Below are 16,463 nucleotides of genomic sequence, written 5' to 3' on the forward strand. Positions count from 1 at the left end.
ACTGCCGCACATGGGCTGGCTGAAGGTGCGACTTTGGATAGTTTAGTGAAAACCCCAGACTGTGAAGAAGGTGAGTGGTGTGGGACATGTCGGCTGCGCACTGCTGGGCTGACTTTGCTTGGACCAGCCAGTCGTCCAGATAAGGGTAGACATCGACGTTCTGTCTCCTGAGGTGCGCCGCCACTGTCGCCAGACATTTCGTGAACACTCTGGGGGCTGTGGTCACTCCGAAGGGAAGGACCTTGAATTGGTAATGCCTGTTCTGGATGGTGAACCTGAGGTATTTCCTGTGGGAAGGATGGAGCGGGATGTGAAAGTAAGCATCCTTGAGGTCTAAGGTTGTGAGGAAGTCTCCCTGGTTTAGCAATGGAAGAACCTGCTGCAGTGTTAGCATATGGAAGTGTTCTGAGAGAATGTACTGGTTCAGGGGCCGTATGTCTAGAATAGGTCTGAGTGACCCGTCCTTCTTTGGGATTAAGAAGTACAGGGAATACACCCCTGTCCCTTCTTCCTCCACCGGCACGAGCTCTATTGCGCCTTTTTGCAGCATTGCAAGAACCTCCTGCTGCAATAAGTGCAAATGCTCTGCTGACATAGGACGGTGTTGTGGGGGTATGTTGGGTGGAGTGGATGTTAGCTCCAAACAATAGCCGAACTGGATAAGTTTCCTGACCCGCCTGTCTGTGGTGATGGACTTCCAGACCGGCAGGAACTGCTGGAGTCTCCCCCCGACAGGTGTTGGATGGTCGGGGGGCAGTGACAGGGAGCCACTGTTTGTTGGTGGCAGAGGAGCGGGAACTGTTGTTGCCTCTGCCTCTGCCCTTGGAGCTGTTTCCCCGGTATCCTCCTCTACTCTGCTTGCTGTACGAGGATCGCGCCCCACCTTTATTGAACTGCGACTGCTGTGACATCTGGCCTCTGTTAACACCTCGATTGCCTGAGCGACGAAAAGTGTTCCCTCGAAACTGTTGGGACTGGAGAGCCCCCATGGACTTGGCAGTCTCAGTATCTTTCTTAATTTTTTCCAGGGTGGAATCCACCTCTGGACCAAATAACCTGTCCGGGTTCACCGGCTGGTTGAGGATGGTAGTCTGAATCTCTGGCTTGAACCCTGAGATACGGAGCCATGCTTGACGCCTCAACATCACGCTAGTGTTGATTGCTCTCGCTGCTGTGTCCTCAACGTCTAGTGCACACTTTATAGCTGCGTTGGAAATGAGCTTGCCCTCTTGGACAAGCATCTCAGCTCCCTCCTTAAACGGATCTGGTAGGTGTTGCAACAGGGTCTCTAGGGTGTCATAGTGTGCCCTGTCGTATCTGGCCAATAGTGCCTGCGTGTCTGAGATACACCAGATGTTGGCCGCCTGAGCTGCTACTCGCTTCCCTGATGCCTCCAGCACTTTTGACTCCTTGTCTGGGGGAGGAGCTTCACCCGTGGTTTGCGAGTTCGCCCGTTTGCGGGCATTAGAGACCACCAAAGAGTCCAATGGCAACTGGCCCTTTATGTATGTTGGATCGCCAGGCGCCGGTCTGTATTTTTTCTCAATTCTAGGGTTAACAACCCTTGACCTTGTGGGCTCTTTGAAAATGTCCGCAGCATGCCTAAGGACCCCTTTTAGCATTGGAAGAGTCTTGACAGTTTTTTCAGCAGTGGAGAAAGTGTCAAAAAGGAAGTCAGCCTCCACAGGGTCAGCATGCATGTCAACATCATGGTTTTTAGCTGCCCTCTCAATCAAAGCATGAAATGCCGTAGAATCCTCAGTGGGAGAAGTCTTGACGTTGTACACCTGAGGGTCATGGACTGCATGCTGATCCCCTTGATCACCTGCCTCCACCCACGAGTCCTGTTGCTCATCAGGCTCTGCGTTGGTAGGAAAACTGTACTCCTCATCTTGCTCCCCTCCATCCTCTCCATCAGAATAAGTGGGTGAGGGTGATGTGCCTCTTAGAGGTTGTGGAACCATTGGCTCAACCAAGACTGGTGTGTCAGGTGCAGGCTTTTTGCGCTTTAGGGGAATTGTGAATGATTTCAAGGGCTTCGATGCTGTAATCTTCCTCTTGTAAAGCGTAAGCTTTCCGGTGTCGGCATCGATGAAACGCTCTGACTGTTCCTCTAAAGAGTGTTGTCGATGCTCCAAACACCCAGCCGGGTGAATTGGCGTCGACAATACGGAGTCTCTGGGCACCGACCGTGGTGCAAAGGCCTTCGGCGCCACCTTAGGCGGTAACGTGAAGAGGATCGGCGTCGAAGTTTTTTGCGTCGGGACAGCTGGCTTCGGGGCGGAAGGTGTCTTCGGTTCCGACGCAGAAGCCTTGTCCCTGAGTCGCTGGAGGGAGTCCGAGACCTGCTTCGCAAAGGAAGCGGAAGGTTTCGTCGACCCGAGCGATAACCTGGGTCCGCCCTCAGGGGAAGACCCGAGCGTGGATGTTTTCTGTTTCTCCGATCGAGGCGCAGGAGCATCTTTTACCGGTGCGCTACGCTCTTTGTCCGCGGCCGCAGACGTCGACGCTGACGGCTTCGGATCGGCAGCCTTGACCTTCGGCTTCGGGACCCCAGACTTCGGCTCTGCGCCCTTGACGGCCTTGTCCGATGCAGTCACGACAGCCTTGTTAGATTTGGGCTCGACTGCCTTGCTCGACGCCGATTGGACGGCCTTCCCCGAGCTTGGCTCCTTGACCACTTTTGGCACCTTGGCTGGGTCGGTAGCTTTCTTTGGCTTTGAGGCCTGCGAAGACGACAGCGTTGATGGGGTAGCAGACGTCTTTGGTTTCGATGGCGCCTCGGCCATCTTTGTCTTTGTCGACACCGTTGGTTTTAGTTTCGGTTTCGATTTCGACAATGGCGGCTCCGCTGAAGTGTCCGTAGCCGGGCCGGAAGGCGGGGCCGTGGATCGTGGTGTAAGGTCTTGGGTAAGGCCATGTGGCGATCCCTTGACCTGAGCCTTTGTAAGAGTACGAACGGGGTATAGCTCTTCCTCCGAGCTATCTTCCATGGCCCCATAGACCTCGTCGTCGTCCCCTACCTCGTCGACGACTTCCTCCACGTCTTGGCCTTCGGCGTCCGCTTCATAGTCGGACTCGACGACCACCGATGGGGGTGAAATCTGTAGTTGAACCTGTTGCTCGTCCGCTTCTGCGTCGACGAAGATGTCCACCGGTGCCGGAGCCGATCGCCGGGCCTCGAGTCGCGCTACGCGCCGAAGCTTGATCGTTTTCTTTGAACGAAACCTGGAACAGGCCATACAATTGGCCTCGTCGTGGACCGGCGACAGGCATTTGTTGCAGACTGGGTGGACATCGATGTGTGGGTACTTGGATCCACACACGGGACACTTCTTGAACGGACTCCGTTCCATGCCGTCGAAAGTCTTGCTGCGTCGACTGGGCCTCGATCCCCGCAGAGTCACACGACCCCCCGGATATCCGACTCGATGAGTTGGAAGACGTCGGGCACCGAACGCAAACAATACCGACGGTTAGAAGAAGGCCTTTTGGCCTCGAAAAAGTTTTATATCGATTCCGAACCGGAGTTAACGAAATCACATCCGAACCCAATGGCGGAAAAAAAAACAATCTAAGGATGGAGTCGATGCCCATGCGCACTGTAGTCCAGGGGAGGAGCCACCTATCTCATGATACTTCGAAGACTCTTCCAGGACAACAATGTGCAATCATCCGGACCCAACACTAGGCGGCGATCTATGCTATAGATATGAATTCAGCAGCCCACATGCATCGAACACAATGTCATCTCTACTCCTGCCTACCACAGACAACCTTAATACGGATGAGCTCACTACCCTCTACAATTCGATGATGAAAACTGCCCTGGACCAACTAGCCCCCCTGAAACTCAAAAGGGTCAGAGACACCCTTTCAAGATCCTGGTTCAACAAAGACTTCAACTGTGGAATGAGACAAGTAAGAGCCGCTGAAAGACTCTGGAGAGCAATCCCATCCACAACCAACCTTTACCAGCGCAGAAAAGAATGCAGGAATTACAAAAACACACCCTCAAACAGAAAGCCACTATCTTGCGGAATGCCCTAGACAAAGCAAAAAAAACGCCCCAAAGAACCTTTCAACATCATCTGACAACAAACCTCTAAACTACCAAAGAAACCTCCTGCCTCAAAATTACACTGTGACAACCTGGCCAAATTCTTCAATGAGAAAATCACCAACATTAAGCTCTCCCTGGATTATCATAAACAGGCTCAACCCAGCAACTGTTCGCCCACAACGGAGATAAACCCAACCCTAGATTACTCCTCGATCCCCAAGGCCCCTCTCTAACACCCAAGAGTTGGAAGGCTTTCAAACCTCTCACGGAGCTCACAGAGGAGAGCATCTCCATGGTGATTGCCAAATCCAAACCTCCCCCCACTATGTAGACCCAATCACTGATTCCCTGGCTAAAAGCTTCAACCACACCTTAAACTTTCTATGAACCAAGATCATACACAGCTCCCTGAACAACAGGCTGATGGCCGACTGCCTCCAACAAGGCCAAATCACCCCCATTCTAGAAAAAACGGACTCTGACGCGAACAATCCCAAGAATTTCAGACCAATCACCAATCTTTCAATCCTAGCAAAAGTCCTCGAGAAATGTGGACTCCAATAAGCAACTCGAATTACAACAGTCAGGTTTTAGGAAGGGATGCAGCACTGAATCAGCTGTACTCAACCTACCAGATGACATCCATAAATCCCTCAACACGAACAGATGCAGTCTGCTCGTCCTCCTAGACCTATCGGCGGCTTTAGACACGATAGTTCACAAGTTACTTTTAGATGCACTACAACAACGGATCGGAGCTGATGACACTGTTCTGAAATGGTTCATCTCATTTTTGCATAACCAATCCCAACTAATAAAACTCAACAACTCGATGTCTGACATTTCACCCCTAACCCAAGGTGTCCTGCAAGGCCCAGTCCTCACTCCCACACTGTTCAACATTTACATGGAAACCCTCACTACCATTCTAAAACAAGCAAATATCTCCTATCACCTCTATGCCGATGACACCAAGATCTACGTAGAAAAATCCTCTCTGAACGACTTAACTACACACTCTTAAAAGTATAAAACTGGCTCTCACACAACCACCTCAAACTCAATCTAGAAAAAAACTCAAATTCTTGTCTTCTCTAATCACAACCACCCTCCACAGTTTCCAAGACTGGTTAAATAACCTAGACTCTCTGAACAGCATGCTTACTCTAGCTGACTTAGCCAAATCTATGGGGATCTCTCTGGGCTGGAGACTAAACATGAGCTCTCACATAAGGTCCGCTGCAAAGGGTGATTTCTACAGTTCAAAACTCCTCAACAAAATCAAGTCCTTCCTACCTCCAAATGACCGAAAACCACAAAGCAAGCACTAATTCTGTCCAGACTAAACTATGGAAATGCCACACTCACCGTAGCAGCCAAAGCACACATAGACCCCATGAGAATCACCCTAAATGCAGCAGCAAGAATGGTCACAGAAGCAAAGAAACACAATCACATCCCTCTGGGCTTCAAAACGGGCACCAAAATTCGAAGCACGTTTCAAAACTGCCTGTCTCACCTATAAAGCGCAACACACTGGTAAACCAACACGCTCTTTCTCAACCTCCCCAAAAGACATAAACAAAAAGCGCTTTGTTGCTCTTTCTCAGGCAATGCCCCCAAAATTTGGAATTCTCTCCCAACACATTTCAGAACTAACCCCTCCTTAATAAGCTTCAAGAGACAACTAATAGAATTTCTTCTCAACCGGCATCTCTATCTCTCTGGAAATTAGCTGCTCAGTCCCATCCTGAAATCCCCAACTAGTTACGTTTACCACTCCCATAAAGTTTACTCAAAGATGCAATGCTCAACTCCTCAATCGAAATTCTTTACACTCACTGTGAATGACTAGCCCCCGAAACGGTACTTTTACTACCAGAAACTGACTGATAATCATCTAGAATCTGTGTTATTATTGTACTGTGATTATTTCTGATATCTGTTGTTTATGTTGCTGTAAAGCGCTCTGATACCCCTCGGGTCGTGTCACCGCTATATAGAACTCCTTAAATAAAATTAAAATAAAATAAATATTTAAAGATATACAAAAGGGATCACTGACACAATATTGTGGTAAACAACATTGTTTACAAATGTCAGTGGAGAGGTGTGGTGCAGCGGCCATAGCAGCTGACTTCGGAGCATAGGATTCACAGTTCGATCACCGGTTCTGGCGGTAGCTCAGCTCAGCACCATGTGACTCTGGGCAATAGCTCACTTAATTTCCATGACGGCCCCCAGTGCCTTGAGACCCATAAGGGTGAGTTGTTCGCGCTTTACAAATATGGATTTACATTTACCGCAATATCTTGCTCCTATACTTATTAAGTACAAAACTATTGGTCAAAAAAAATCACTGACACTAAGGCCTAATTACGATGCCTAGTATCTAGATTGGTCGGACTGCAACCAACGGTCTGACTGGAATCTACTGCTGAGGTCCGACTGACGCATTACGATGAGTGCGGTAAGAGACAGCAGTCAGAGGGACCGAACAACGCTGCCTTCGTCTGCAAGCCGGTCAGTCCGAAACTTCTCATAATCCCTTAAGGATGGCATTTCAGCCATTGGCATTATGATGTCAATTTCCGACAGCCATTCCATGTCGGCCTTTCCAAGATGGAAAGGCTGTCGGAAAGAGACATTGGTGGCCCCTAGCAGTGTATCCGTCTATCCACTGCCTCCTCATTTGGTGCCTCATTTAGTGTCTGGGGGCACTAAACAATTTGAAACATCCTGTTTTCTACGGGAGCTAATGCTGCAGGCGTTTTCAGCCCGCCGCACAAGCTCTCATTAGAAAAATCTGTGTGCATACCTACTACCTACTACCTTACGACATTTTAAAAGAAGCACAAGCTGGCTTTCGCTCAACTGAATCCAAGAGTGTCAGTGCTTAATTTCAGCCAGTGAAGTTGAAGTTGAAGTTAAAGAGACTTATAAAGCGCTCGGACACCAGTCGGTTTCATGGCGGTAAGGACATAGACCCGGAAATGTGGAACGAAGTGGATTGTCGGTGCTTGGCACCGGCACTTAATTCTCAAAACCGCCACAAATGATAGTTTATCATATGGTGACGCTGTCTGTCTAGTTATGAGATGATCACAACAACATTGCTTAATAATTCAATGTATTGTAAAAGCCACAATTAAGACTATTCTATGCCATTTAAACAGTTGAGTGGCCTGGGATAGACTGAAATATCACACTTGAGTGTGATGGTAAGTAGTTGTGTTGGTACCGCTATTGGCAGCGCTGGCAGGGAAAGTGGGTGGTACAGGCTGCGGTGACCTCCTGAAGAGGGCTGTGGCACTTATTTTCTTTTTGTACAATTTAAGCACTGCTAGAGTTGATGCTACTAGCTACCCTTAATTACTTGAGATAGGAGAAAAGTAGAAATATCTCAAATATGCAGATGAACCTCATTGTGCCATTGTATTTCCTGATACTTATACACTGGGCTTTATTTGTGTACTAAAAAGATAATATTACAGCAACATAGATAGATGTAATTTTTGGGTAATTTTTAAGTTTTCATATTTTCAAACAAGGCAATATTTAATAATTACAACTAATTAATCTTAATTTGGCAATCCTATTTGCGGTTTTTTAGGGCCTGATTATGAGTTTGGTGGTCCAGCTGACCACGAACCCGTGGTGGAGGTGCGGTGATGGTCATGGACTGCTACTCCAGTGGTATGACTGCCATATTACAAGTACGACGGTCGGACTATTTTGAGACCGCCGCAAACACCAGAGATCTGCGATCCTTGGCTGTAGCGCAGCGGGCTGAGGCTGCAATTTGCTTGGTGCTGCCGCTGCTGCATCACCAAGCATATTATGAAATTCCTCACTGCGACCCTATCCACGTCGGTGAGGCTGCCATGAAAAGGGTGGCAGATAGGTAACTCTGGTTGCCCCTTTAGGCGTCAATGCAGGGGGGTGCATGCAGGGGGCACATGTTGTGCCACCATGTATGTGTGCACCCACAGTTCCTGCAGGGAACGAAATGCACAACGGTGTGCATTTCGGTGTGCATTTCGGCCCGTGCAGAAACAAGCTTTGGAGTTCCCATTGCAGTGTCTTTTTAGAAGGCACCACCTTGGGAATGCCGAAGGACCTCCTGTCACACCACGAGGAAACTCATAATCTGGCAGGCGGCTGATGGCCCTGTTTGGTGGTGTGGGAGCGGCTCAGGCCCTTAGGGGCACATGCATCAAGGCAAAAACCGGTCGCAAGCGGGCAGATTCTTATAATCTGCCCCTTTGCGACTGGTATCGCAAATTGCGATTGCTTAAATGCAAGATGCTTTTTAAAATAGCGATTTTGCTATTTGGGTCCGCTGCAGTGCATTTTTCAAAGTTGTAGGTTACACACACACACACATGCCCCACACACACACACGCCCTTGGGGCATGTGTGTGTGCGCAACATGTGTGCACAGATCAATTTCAGGGGTGCACAGGTGTCTTTTTGACACCCTTGCACCCTTGAAATTGTATGCGCAATTTGCGAGTACCTATTGGGTACTCGCAAATTGCGCATGCAATATCCCATTAATTCCTTAATTGCGAGTCGCAATTTGCCAGTCGCAATTAAGGCATGTTTAGGAATCGCTATTTTAATAGCGATTCCTACATGCATAGGCTTAGGCTTTTGAGATTCTTTAATTGCGATTCCTTAATAAGCGCAATTAAGGAATCGCAAAAGCCTACACTGATGCATGTGACCCTTAGTCTTTATAATTACAACAGAAAGGACTATCACTGGTTTTTCCCAATGTCATATGGTGGTATTTCAGTCATACAGTCACTTACAATTTGGATAAAAATGTATGTTAATGTTATTAAATAATTTGGTGTGCCTGATTTTTTTATACAATATTTTGACATAGGATTCAAAGCTTAGTAAAAGAACACTACAGTCTTATCACAGATTTTTATATTTAACAACAGAAAGTATTTAATCGGTACATAACTGCCATCTTCATCCTGGTCTGTAGCTTTAGGAGGCTCTGTGGGGTGCTGCGATGGAGGTTCAGTAACAACAGGACCAGTGGGCATCACCAAACTTTTAAAACGTGGCTGTTCTGTATTAATCTGTGCCACAGAGGTCATCGTGGGTGGACCCACCGAGGGCCCTTGGCGCCGAGTGTCAGGGTGGCTGCTCGGTGCAGGTAGCTTGACACAGGGCCGAATAAAGCAGCCGCGTAAAGTGATGGGCTTCGGGGAGTTGCTGCAGAAGATCGGGTTCGCTTCCTGGCGGGTCTTCGAATTGATGCAGAAATCTTGTCGACTCTGTACCCCATTTCCACAGGTCACTGAACACTTAGGGGAAAAAACAACAAATCATGGAATTACTTGTCCTAATAAGTCAGTTTACAATCATGAGAGTAAATTGAAATAAACAGATTTTAGGACATTGGCACAAAGCAAAGTGTAACATAAAAACAAGGAAAGGCCCCACAGAGCAATTGGAAAAAGGTTACAGAAGAGAGAACATGAAAAATCAGACTTATGCTTGAACCTTACAATGCAGTGGGTGTGCTCGCATACGTGACTGTTGCTGTCTGTTGCTGATGTGAATGTTGAAGCTGATCTTGAACATTAAGATTTGTACATCTGGCCCATATTTCCTTATTCTCCTAAGATTGTTCTGAAATCCGTCATCTGCAGGATCCTAGGCGGAATCTCCTCCTGTCTCCAATGCAGCCACAGCGATGTAGGACTATCCCGTTCAACCAAACCTCTTCCACCACCCAGCCCAGAGATCCCAAAGCTCAGTTACCTCTCCACTTCAGGTCACCATTTCTCTGACATCACTACCAGGAACTCATCTTTTCCTTCAACCTAACCTGATTCACCTATGCTGATTGTACACAGATTATCATAACTCTGCAAACTCTGGGGGAATTAGAATCTGCAAAACTCCATGTCATTGAGAATCCAATGATGACCAAACCCCTAAAGAAGAAATGTTCCAAAACAGAGACTCTTACATGTGGATAAGGGAGAAACTATAATCACACAATCATCTGAGGAGAGTTCCTGCCACCAATATTTTGGCCCTTTCTGTAAAATACAAACAGCAATGTGCTGTACAGCGGAGGGAAAATTGCCTCTCCTCTCTGGGTCTCTTGAGTAAAAAGTGATAATGCAATACGTGTGACCTCTGTATTTTTTTATCACATTATAGGTCAAGTGACCAAGAAAGGTGGGCCAATATTTCCTGCGTTGTACAGCACACAAGATTCGTTGGACTCTTTCTTTTCTTCCTTTACCCATTCTACCGAAGAAACAACATCTATTACGAATTGATAGGGATCAACTGAGCTATGTACAACTGAGCTATGTACCTGTCCTGATGAATGCCTCTGACCTTTAGAGAGGGCAGAAACATGTAGCTGACACCAGAGAGATGCATGACACATTCTCTACACTGTGGGTCTCGGGTCGCACCGATCATTCGCTATAGGATATTTATCCTTTCCGCAACAAGTGCATGGCACAAAGTCTCTTTCTACCGACCCAGTGAGAGAACTGGATGAAGGCAGTGGGCTACCTGTGATCAGACATATCTAGCATGTGGCGCCACCGCCATTCATGAGTATTCCCTGTAAGGACACTCAATTACCAGTGGCTCGTTAAATTCCGACACCTGTGCAAACCCGTTTGCATGGATTTCAGAATTAGGAGTTTGTCAGATTTTATCAATAAAATCCGACTGCTGGATTTTTCCCCAGACAACTCTCAGCAAGTCAAACCTGCTGACATTAATCAGGATGAAAAAGGCCTAGTAAATAGTGGGACATGCACATTCTGCGCAGGAAGAATCAGAATCGGTATATAATGACCAATTCTCACAGGAAACCTTGTAAGTGGTAATAGCAATGGCATTCAATAAATAATAACCCCCAGGATATTGTTAGATATAAGTTGTGAAAAAAATCAGCAAAACTAAAATGAAGGTTTTAAAATGGTGGTGTTTCCTATTCCTGCCCGGGATGGGAGAGCTTTTCTGGGTTCTCATTGGATGTACAGTGGAGGCCATTTACTGCAGTTGCTTACACCGCGCACTCATACACTTTCGGGGGTGTGAACCACCACAGAAGCAAAGTCCTACTGCAGGCTTATGTCCCTTCACACATCTACTCTTCTACACTCTTTCACGTAGCTTCAAGTGGCCTGAACCCTTACACACATCAAAACCTGAAGACTTCAATCCAAGCTGCCAACACAACATAGAATCTCATGGTCTAAGATGCAGCACGAGGCACAATCAAACACCACAGCGAGCAGACATGAACCAAACACCTGACTTCGAGCCGCCCACTGAACACAAGATCAACTACTCTGAGCAAACACAACCACTCACTACCTGAACTCATACATGTAATGTATGCAACAACTGATCATGAGGTTCTGCCCTCGCCCCACAACAACACCCTCTCAGACCCTGTCAGAGTTCCTCCCAGTGGTGTTGGGCATTGCACATTCAAGACAGCCTAGACCAAAGCAGCAGCACAGCCTGAGACTACCCAGAGATGTGTGGCAGTCGCATTCTAGGGAACATACAACATGTTATACAAATGCCAATCTTATCTCAAAAGATACGAACATGCAAAGAGCAATAAGTCAATTAAATCAGTGCATAAATTCAGAGAATGCAGCATGAAGGTAAATTCATCTATTTGCTCAGCTGGGAAGAACCCTCCACAGACAGGATTCAAAATAAAAACTTGAAAAAAAGAGGAAAAAGGAGGATGGAATGTTAGGTATCATGAGTGGCAAAATGTGAACTGTAGAACTGAGGAGGGTAGGGATGATAAACCTCTAAAACAGAAGAACTATAAGACGGAAAAAGAAAGGCACATTTGTGTGAGAGAAAATAGAGAAAGGTGAATTCAGTACTCGGATTTTAGTAGAACAGATAATGAGAGAAGCAGAATAAACATGAATTAACGCAAAGCTTGCATTGGTCAATACCTCGCCCCATTTGCTGACATCCCAGCCATAGAAGCAGAGGCCTGCGCTGCAGGGGATGATAGCTGGAGGGCGGTCTGTGGAGGGGCACAATTCTGGATCCACCTCTGACTCCACGCCATTCTCAGACTGGACACAGGCAACCTTCTGTTGGGCAGTGCCATAGCCACATGGTGCAGAGCACACGCCAGTTTCCAAAACAGTCCACCTAATCCAATGAAAAAATAGGAAAACATACTCTAGTGAGCAACAAAATATTATGTGACAACTCTGCGCTGATGGTCATCTTAACCATCCACAATCTGTGTAAATTCTTGTCTAAGCCTATCTATGCCAACCACCAAGAGTGCTGGTCACCATTTATGCATTACAATATGTGTCATTGACCACTATCTGCAGCATCATACATTTTGTTCCAATCCATCTGTGTCAATGCCACATTTTCCATCCCCAATGTGTGCATTGCATTGTATCTGCCAACCAACCTCGGTGACAGTCCGCATATATGCAAAGTATCATCTGCACAAACATTTCTGACCCAACCCACTACCTGTGCCAATCACCATGTGTGCCAATCACATTGATTTCACATGCATCTGCACCAACTATATCAGAGCCAGCTTTATGGGCTTTGTTGAGATTCTGTTGGCTTGCACTGGGAAACCCTTGTTGGGTAGCTGTGCGCATTATAAAATAAATTAACATAACATAACATAACATGGGTACAACTCTTTGCAAGCCCCATGAGTGCTGAAGAACATCATTCATTTCCTGTAGGAACCTTTCTGTGTCCTTTCTTGTGTGTCCTATTCACCGTAACAAATTTTGGCTCTAAACCTGGCCTGTGCAAACTTATATCTGTCTGAGAGGTACTGTCAACCTTGACAGAATAGCCAATCGCACTCCTTGGGGAGTCGTTTAGATCACTCCAATGTTTAATCAAAATTTCAAGTGAAGAGTACTCTTAAAGTAAACTAGAGAAGGTGAGTTCTCATTCAAATTTATTCATTTTTTCAAATTTCTCTTTGGTATGAGCTGTTGCTTCACAGCTATATCAGCATTCCAGAACATTCCAAGGTTATTACAGATAATCCATACAATCAATTTTCCCAATGCATTTCGTGCTGAAAGCACTTCATCAGGGGAAACACATTTTCATGTATGAAAAAAAGTCAAATAAAGTATAATCAGAGATAAAGGGGCGGGCCACAGTCTATAAGAAAACATGTGATGAAGACATTTTAAAGCGCTACATATTGTTCACCAATGTGTTGGACATGCGAATAAAACAAATAGGCTGAAAAGGCTTTTAAGATGTGGGGCAACACAATCATTAGTGAAAGTAATGGTATGTTAACGTTGAGCTAATTCATCTGTGGGACGTGAGGGTAAAAGAAAATAAACGACATGTGTGTGGAAATGATGAAACTCGATCACTCGTGAAAGTGACGATGTGCTCATATTTAAATCAGAAAGCCAGTGTCTGTAAAAGATACCATCCCCGTGTGCCTGAACTAAAATCTCAGAGTACCCGTGCTCACGTGTTCAACGATTCATTCAATACCCCCGTTAATGCCGTCTCCGTAATAGTGGTTGTATCAAAGTCCGTGGTTAGGTATAAATATGAGTCGAAACTACTCGCTCGAGTATATTAATGCGTGCCGCTTACCTGACGAGTGTTCGGGAAGACGTGTAAGTTTAGCCTTAGTCAGTGACAGCCTGCGGCGTGATGCGCCTGCGCTTAAACTCAGTCAACAGGGTCAGCTCGCTCGTACCACGGAAAAGAATGGTATTCCATTAAAGGAATATAAATGCGTAATGATTTTGAGTGCATGCAAGATTCTAACATTGGAAGTTTGTAAATGGGTACGACAAAATAAATTGAATTAAATGAACAGATTCACCCAATGAAAGTGGAATGAATAAACAATGATATCGAAGTGTATATGTGTATGGCGGCCATGTTGCAGTGGGGTACTTAACATGGAATGAATGTACACAATGCTGGAAACGCTCGGTTGGGAAGGAACAATGAGTAGAACAATTCAAATAATATTGCACATTTTAAAACCAATAGACAAATAATAAATGGGAGACTAAATTTGCATGAATAACTATTCTGTGTATCGCAAAATGATAATGTTAGTTGATACCAGTTACAGAGTTCATAATTATACAACAGGTAATGGGTGCTATAGAAAGCAACTGTATTCCAGCCGTTCATTCAACCCTGTTGGGTTGCAGGAATTTAGTTTTTTAATCCAAAATGTCTCACGTTGGAGCAGTCTTTTCTTGTTGTCCCAGCCTTGCTTCACGGGAACACACTCTAAAACCATAAATCGAATCTGACTGATGTTGTGACTATTGGAATTGTAGTGTACGGCTACAGGGGCCTTAGTGGATTTATTTCTTATGGTACTTTTATGTTCAGTCATACGAGTTTTTATTTTCCTCTCTGTTTTACCCACATATGGGAGTCCACACGGGCAATTAAGTAGGTAAACCACGTTTTTGAGTCACAAGTGGCATTAGTGAAAAGTTCATTTAGTTTGCCTGTGGTGGGATGGTTAATGCTGTTGCCGCGGATTATGTTATTGCAGTGTCCACAATTGGCACATGGGATCGTCCCTGTGTATCTGATGTTCGCGTTGTGTGGATCCTTTTCAATCAAATCCTTAAGATTCTTTGATCTTTGATAGGCAAACAAAGGTTTGGTGAAGAGTCCTTGAAAATCAGGTTCCTTTTCTACCATTTGCCAATTTTTCAAAATAACTCTTTTAATTTGTTCACTCCGGTTTGAAAATTTAGATACAAATACTGGTCTGTCCTGATTGGTGTCCTTCGCATGTGTTTTAAATAGCTCTCCCCTGGAGAAGGTTTGAGTTCTCATTTTGGCTTCCTCAAGAATGGTTTCTGGATATTTCCGTTCACGGAATTTGGTGATCATCAAGTTGGCATTTGATTCATAAATTTGGTCATTTGACGATATCCTTTTCATCCTTAGCAGCTGAGAAAAAGGTAGATGGCGTTTCAATGACATGGGGTGACAACTGTCAAAAGACAATAAATTGTTTCTGTCAGTTCTTTTTGTGTACACATCTGTTAGGAAACAGTTATCCTGTATAGAAACTAACACATCCAGATATGGGATGGATCTACTGCCGATGGTGTGTGTAAACTGAATGTGGTCATCTATTTCATTGATGTATTTCATGAATTCTTCAATTTCACTACATGGTCCTTTCCATATTAAGAAGATGTCATCTATGTATCTCCAACATTTGTGTATCTTGTTCAGCCATCTGGGATTTTCTAGAATGTGCTCCAGTTCCAATCTGTGCATGAAGAGATTTGCGAAGCTTGGGGCTGCACAATTCCCCATGGAGGTTCCAGCTAATTGTTGGAAATATTGTTCGTTCCAGGAGAAATAACTATGATACAAGGTGAAATGTAATAATTCAAGTAGAAACAACTTTAGGTCTTGTTTAATATCGTGGTTGATTAGAAACAACTCTATTGCTTCAATGCCCCTGTTGTGTGGGATGGACGTGTACAGGGAACACACGTCGATGGTGCACAATGTTACTTCAGTTGTTTATTCGCATGTCCAACACATTGGTGAACAATATGTAGCGCTTTAAAATGTCTTCATCACATGTTTTCTTATAGACTGTGGCCCGCCCCTTTATCTCTGATTATACTTTATTTGACTTTTTTTCATAGATGAAAATGTGTTTCCCCTGATGAAGTGCTTTCAGCACGAAATGCATTGGGAAAATTGATTGTATGGATTATCTGTAATAACCTTGGAATGTTCTGGAATGCTGATATAGCTGTGAAGCAACAGCTCATACCAAAGAGAAATTTGAAAAAATGAAAAAATGAATAAATTTGAATGAGAACTCACCTTCTCTAGTTTACTTTAAGAGTACTCTTCACTTGAAATTCTGATTAAACATTGGAGTGATCTAAACAACTCCCCAAGGAGTGCGATTGGCTATTCTGTCAAGGTTGACAGTACCTACTCAGACATATTCGATAACTCCCCTCTGGTCAGAGGGAGCCAACCGGTCAGCACCCAAGCCACTTAAGATTGATTTAAACTTGCATCACACAGAGTGCCACACTACTCCACTTGTTTATTACAAACTTATATCTGTGCCAGCCTAGTCCAGTTTTCAAAGTGCATTGCACTGCTTCCCCTTGCACCCACATATGCCCACACTCTTGAGATAAGCATTACGCGTGATTTCGCCTGCCTCTGTCTCTACTTGTCCCTACCCCCAAACGAGTCTCAAACTGTTTGCTAGTTATGCTTACTTTTTCCCTTGATTGGTACCCAAGAGTTGCCATTCTTACTCTCTCCTACAATACCCCCATCTTTACTCTGAACACCAGGTTACTATCATCATCTTTCT

General features: G+C 45.4%; 1 protein-coding gene across 1 annotated transcript in view; it reads right to left on the reverse strand.

The window, feature by feature from the left end:
* The window catches only part of ADAMTS13 (ADAM metallopeptidase with thrombospondin type 1 motif 13), a 271,774-nt gene that overhangs the window by 40,620 nt on the left and 214,691 nt on the right, over nucleotides 1-16,463 (reverse strand). The window contains exons 26-27 of the mRNA XM_078646125.1: nucleotides 12,049-12,253; nucleotides 9,042-9,390 (exon numbers count right to left, since the gene is read on the reverse strand). Coding sequence (XP_078502251.1) covers nucleotides 9,042-9,390; nucleotides 12,049-12,253 — 554 coding nt within the window. The remainder of the gene's footprint in view (nucleotides 1-9,041; nucleotides 9,391-12,048; nucleotides 12,254-16,463) is intronic.

This window comes from Lissotriton helveticus, chromosome 5_1 (assembly GCF_964261635.1).
Source record: "Lissotriton helveticus chromosome 5_1, aLisHel1.1, whole genome shotgun sequence".
Classification (NCBI taxonomy): domain Eukaryota; kingdom Metazoa; phylum Chordata; class Amphibia; order Caudata; family Salamandridae; genus Lissotriton; species Lissotriton helveticus.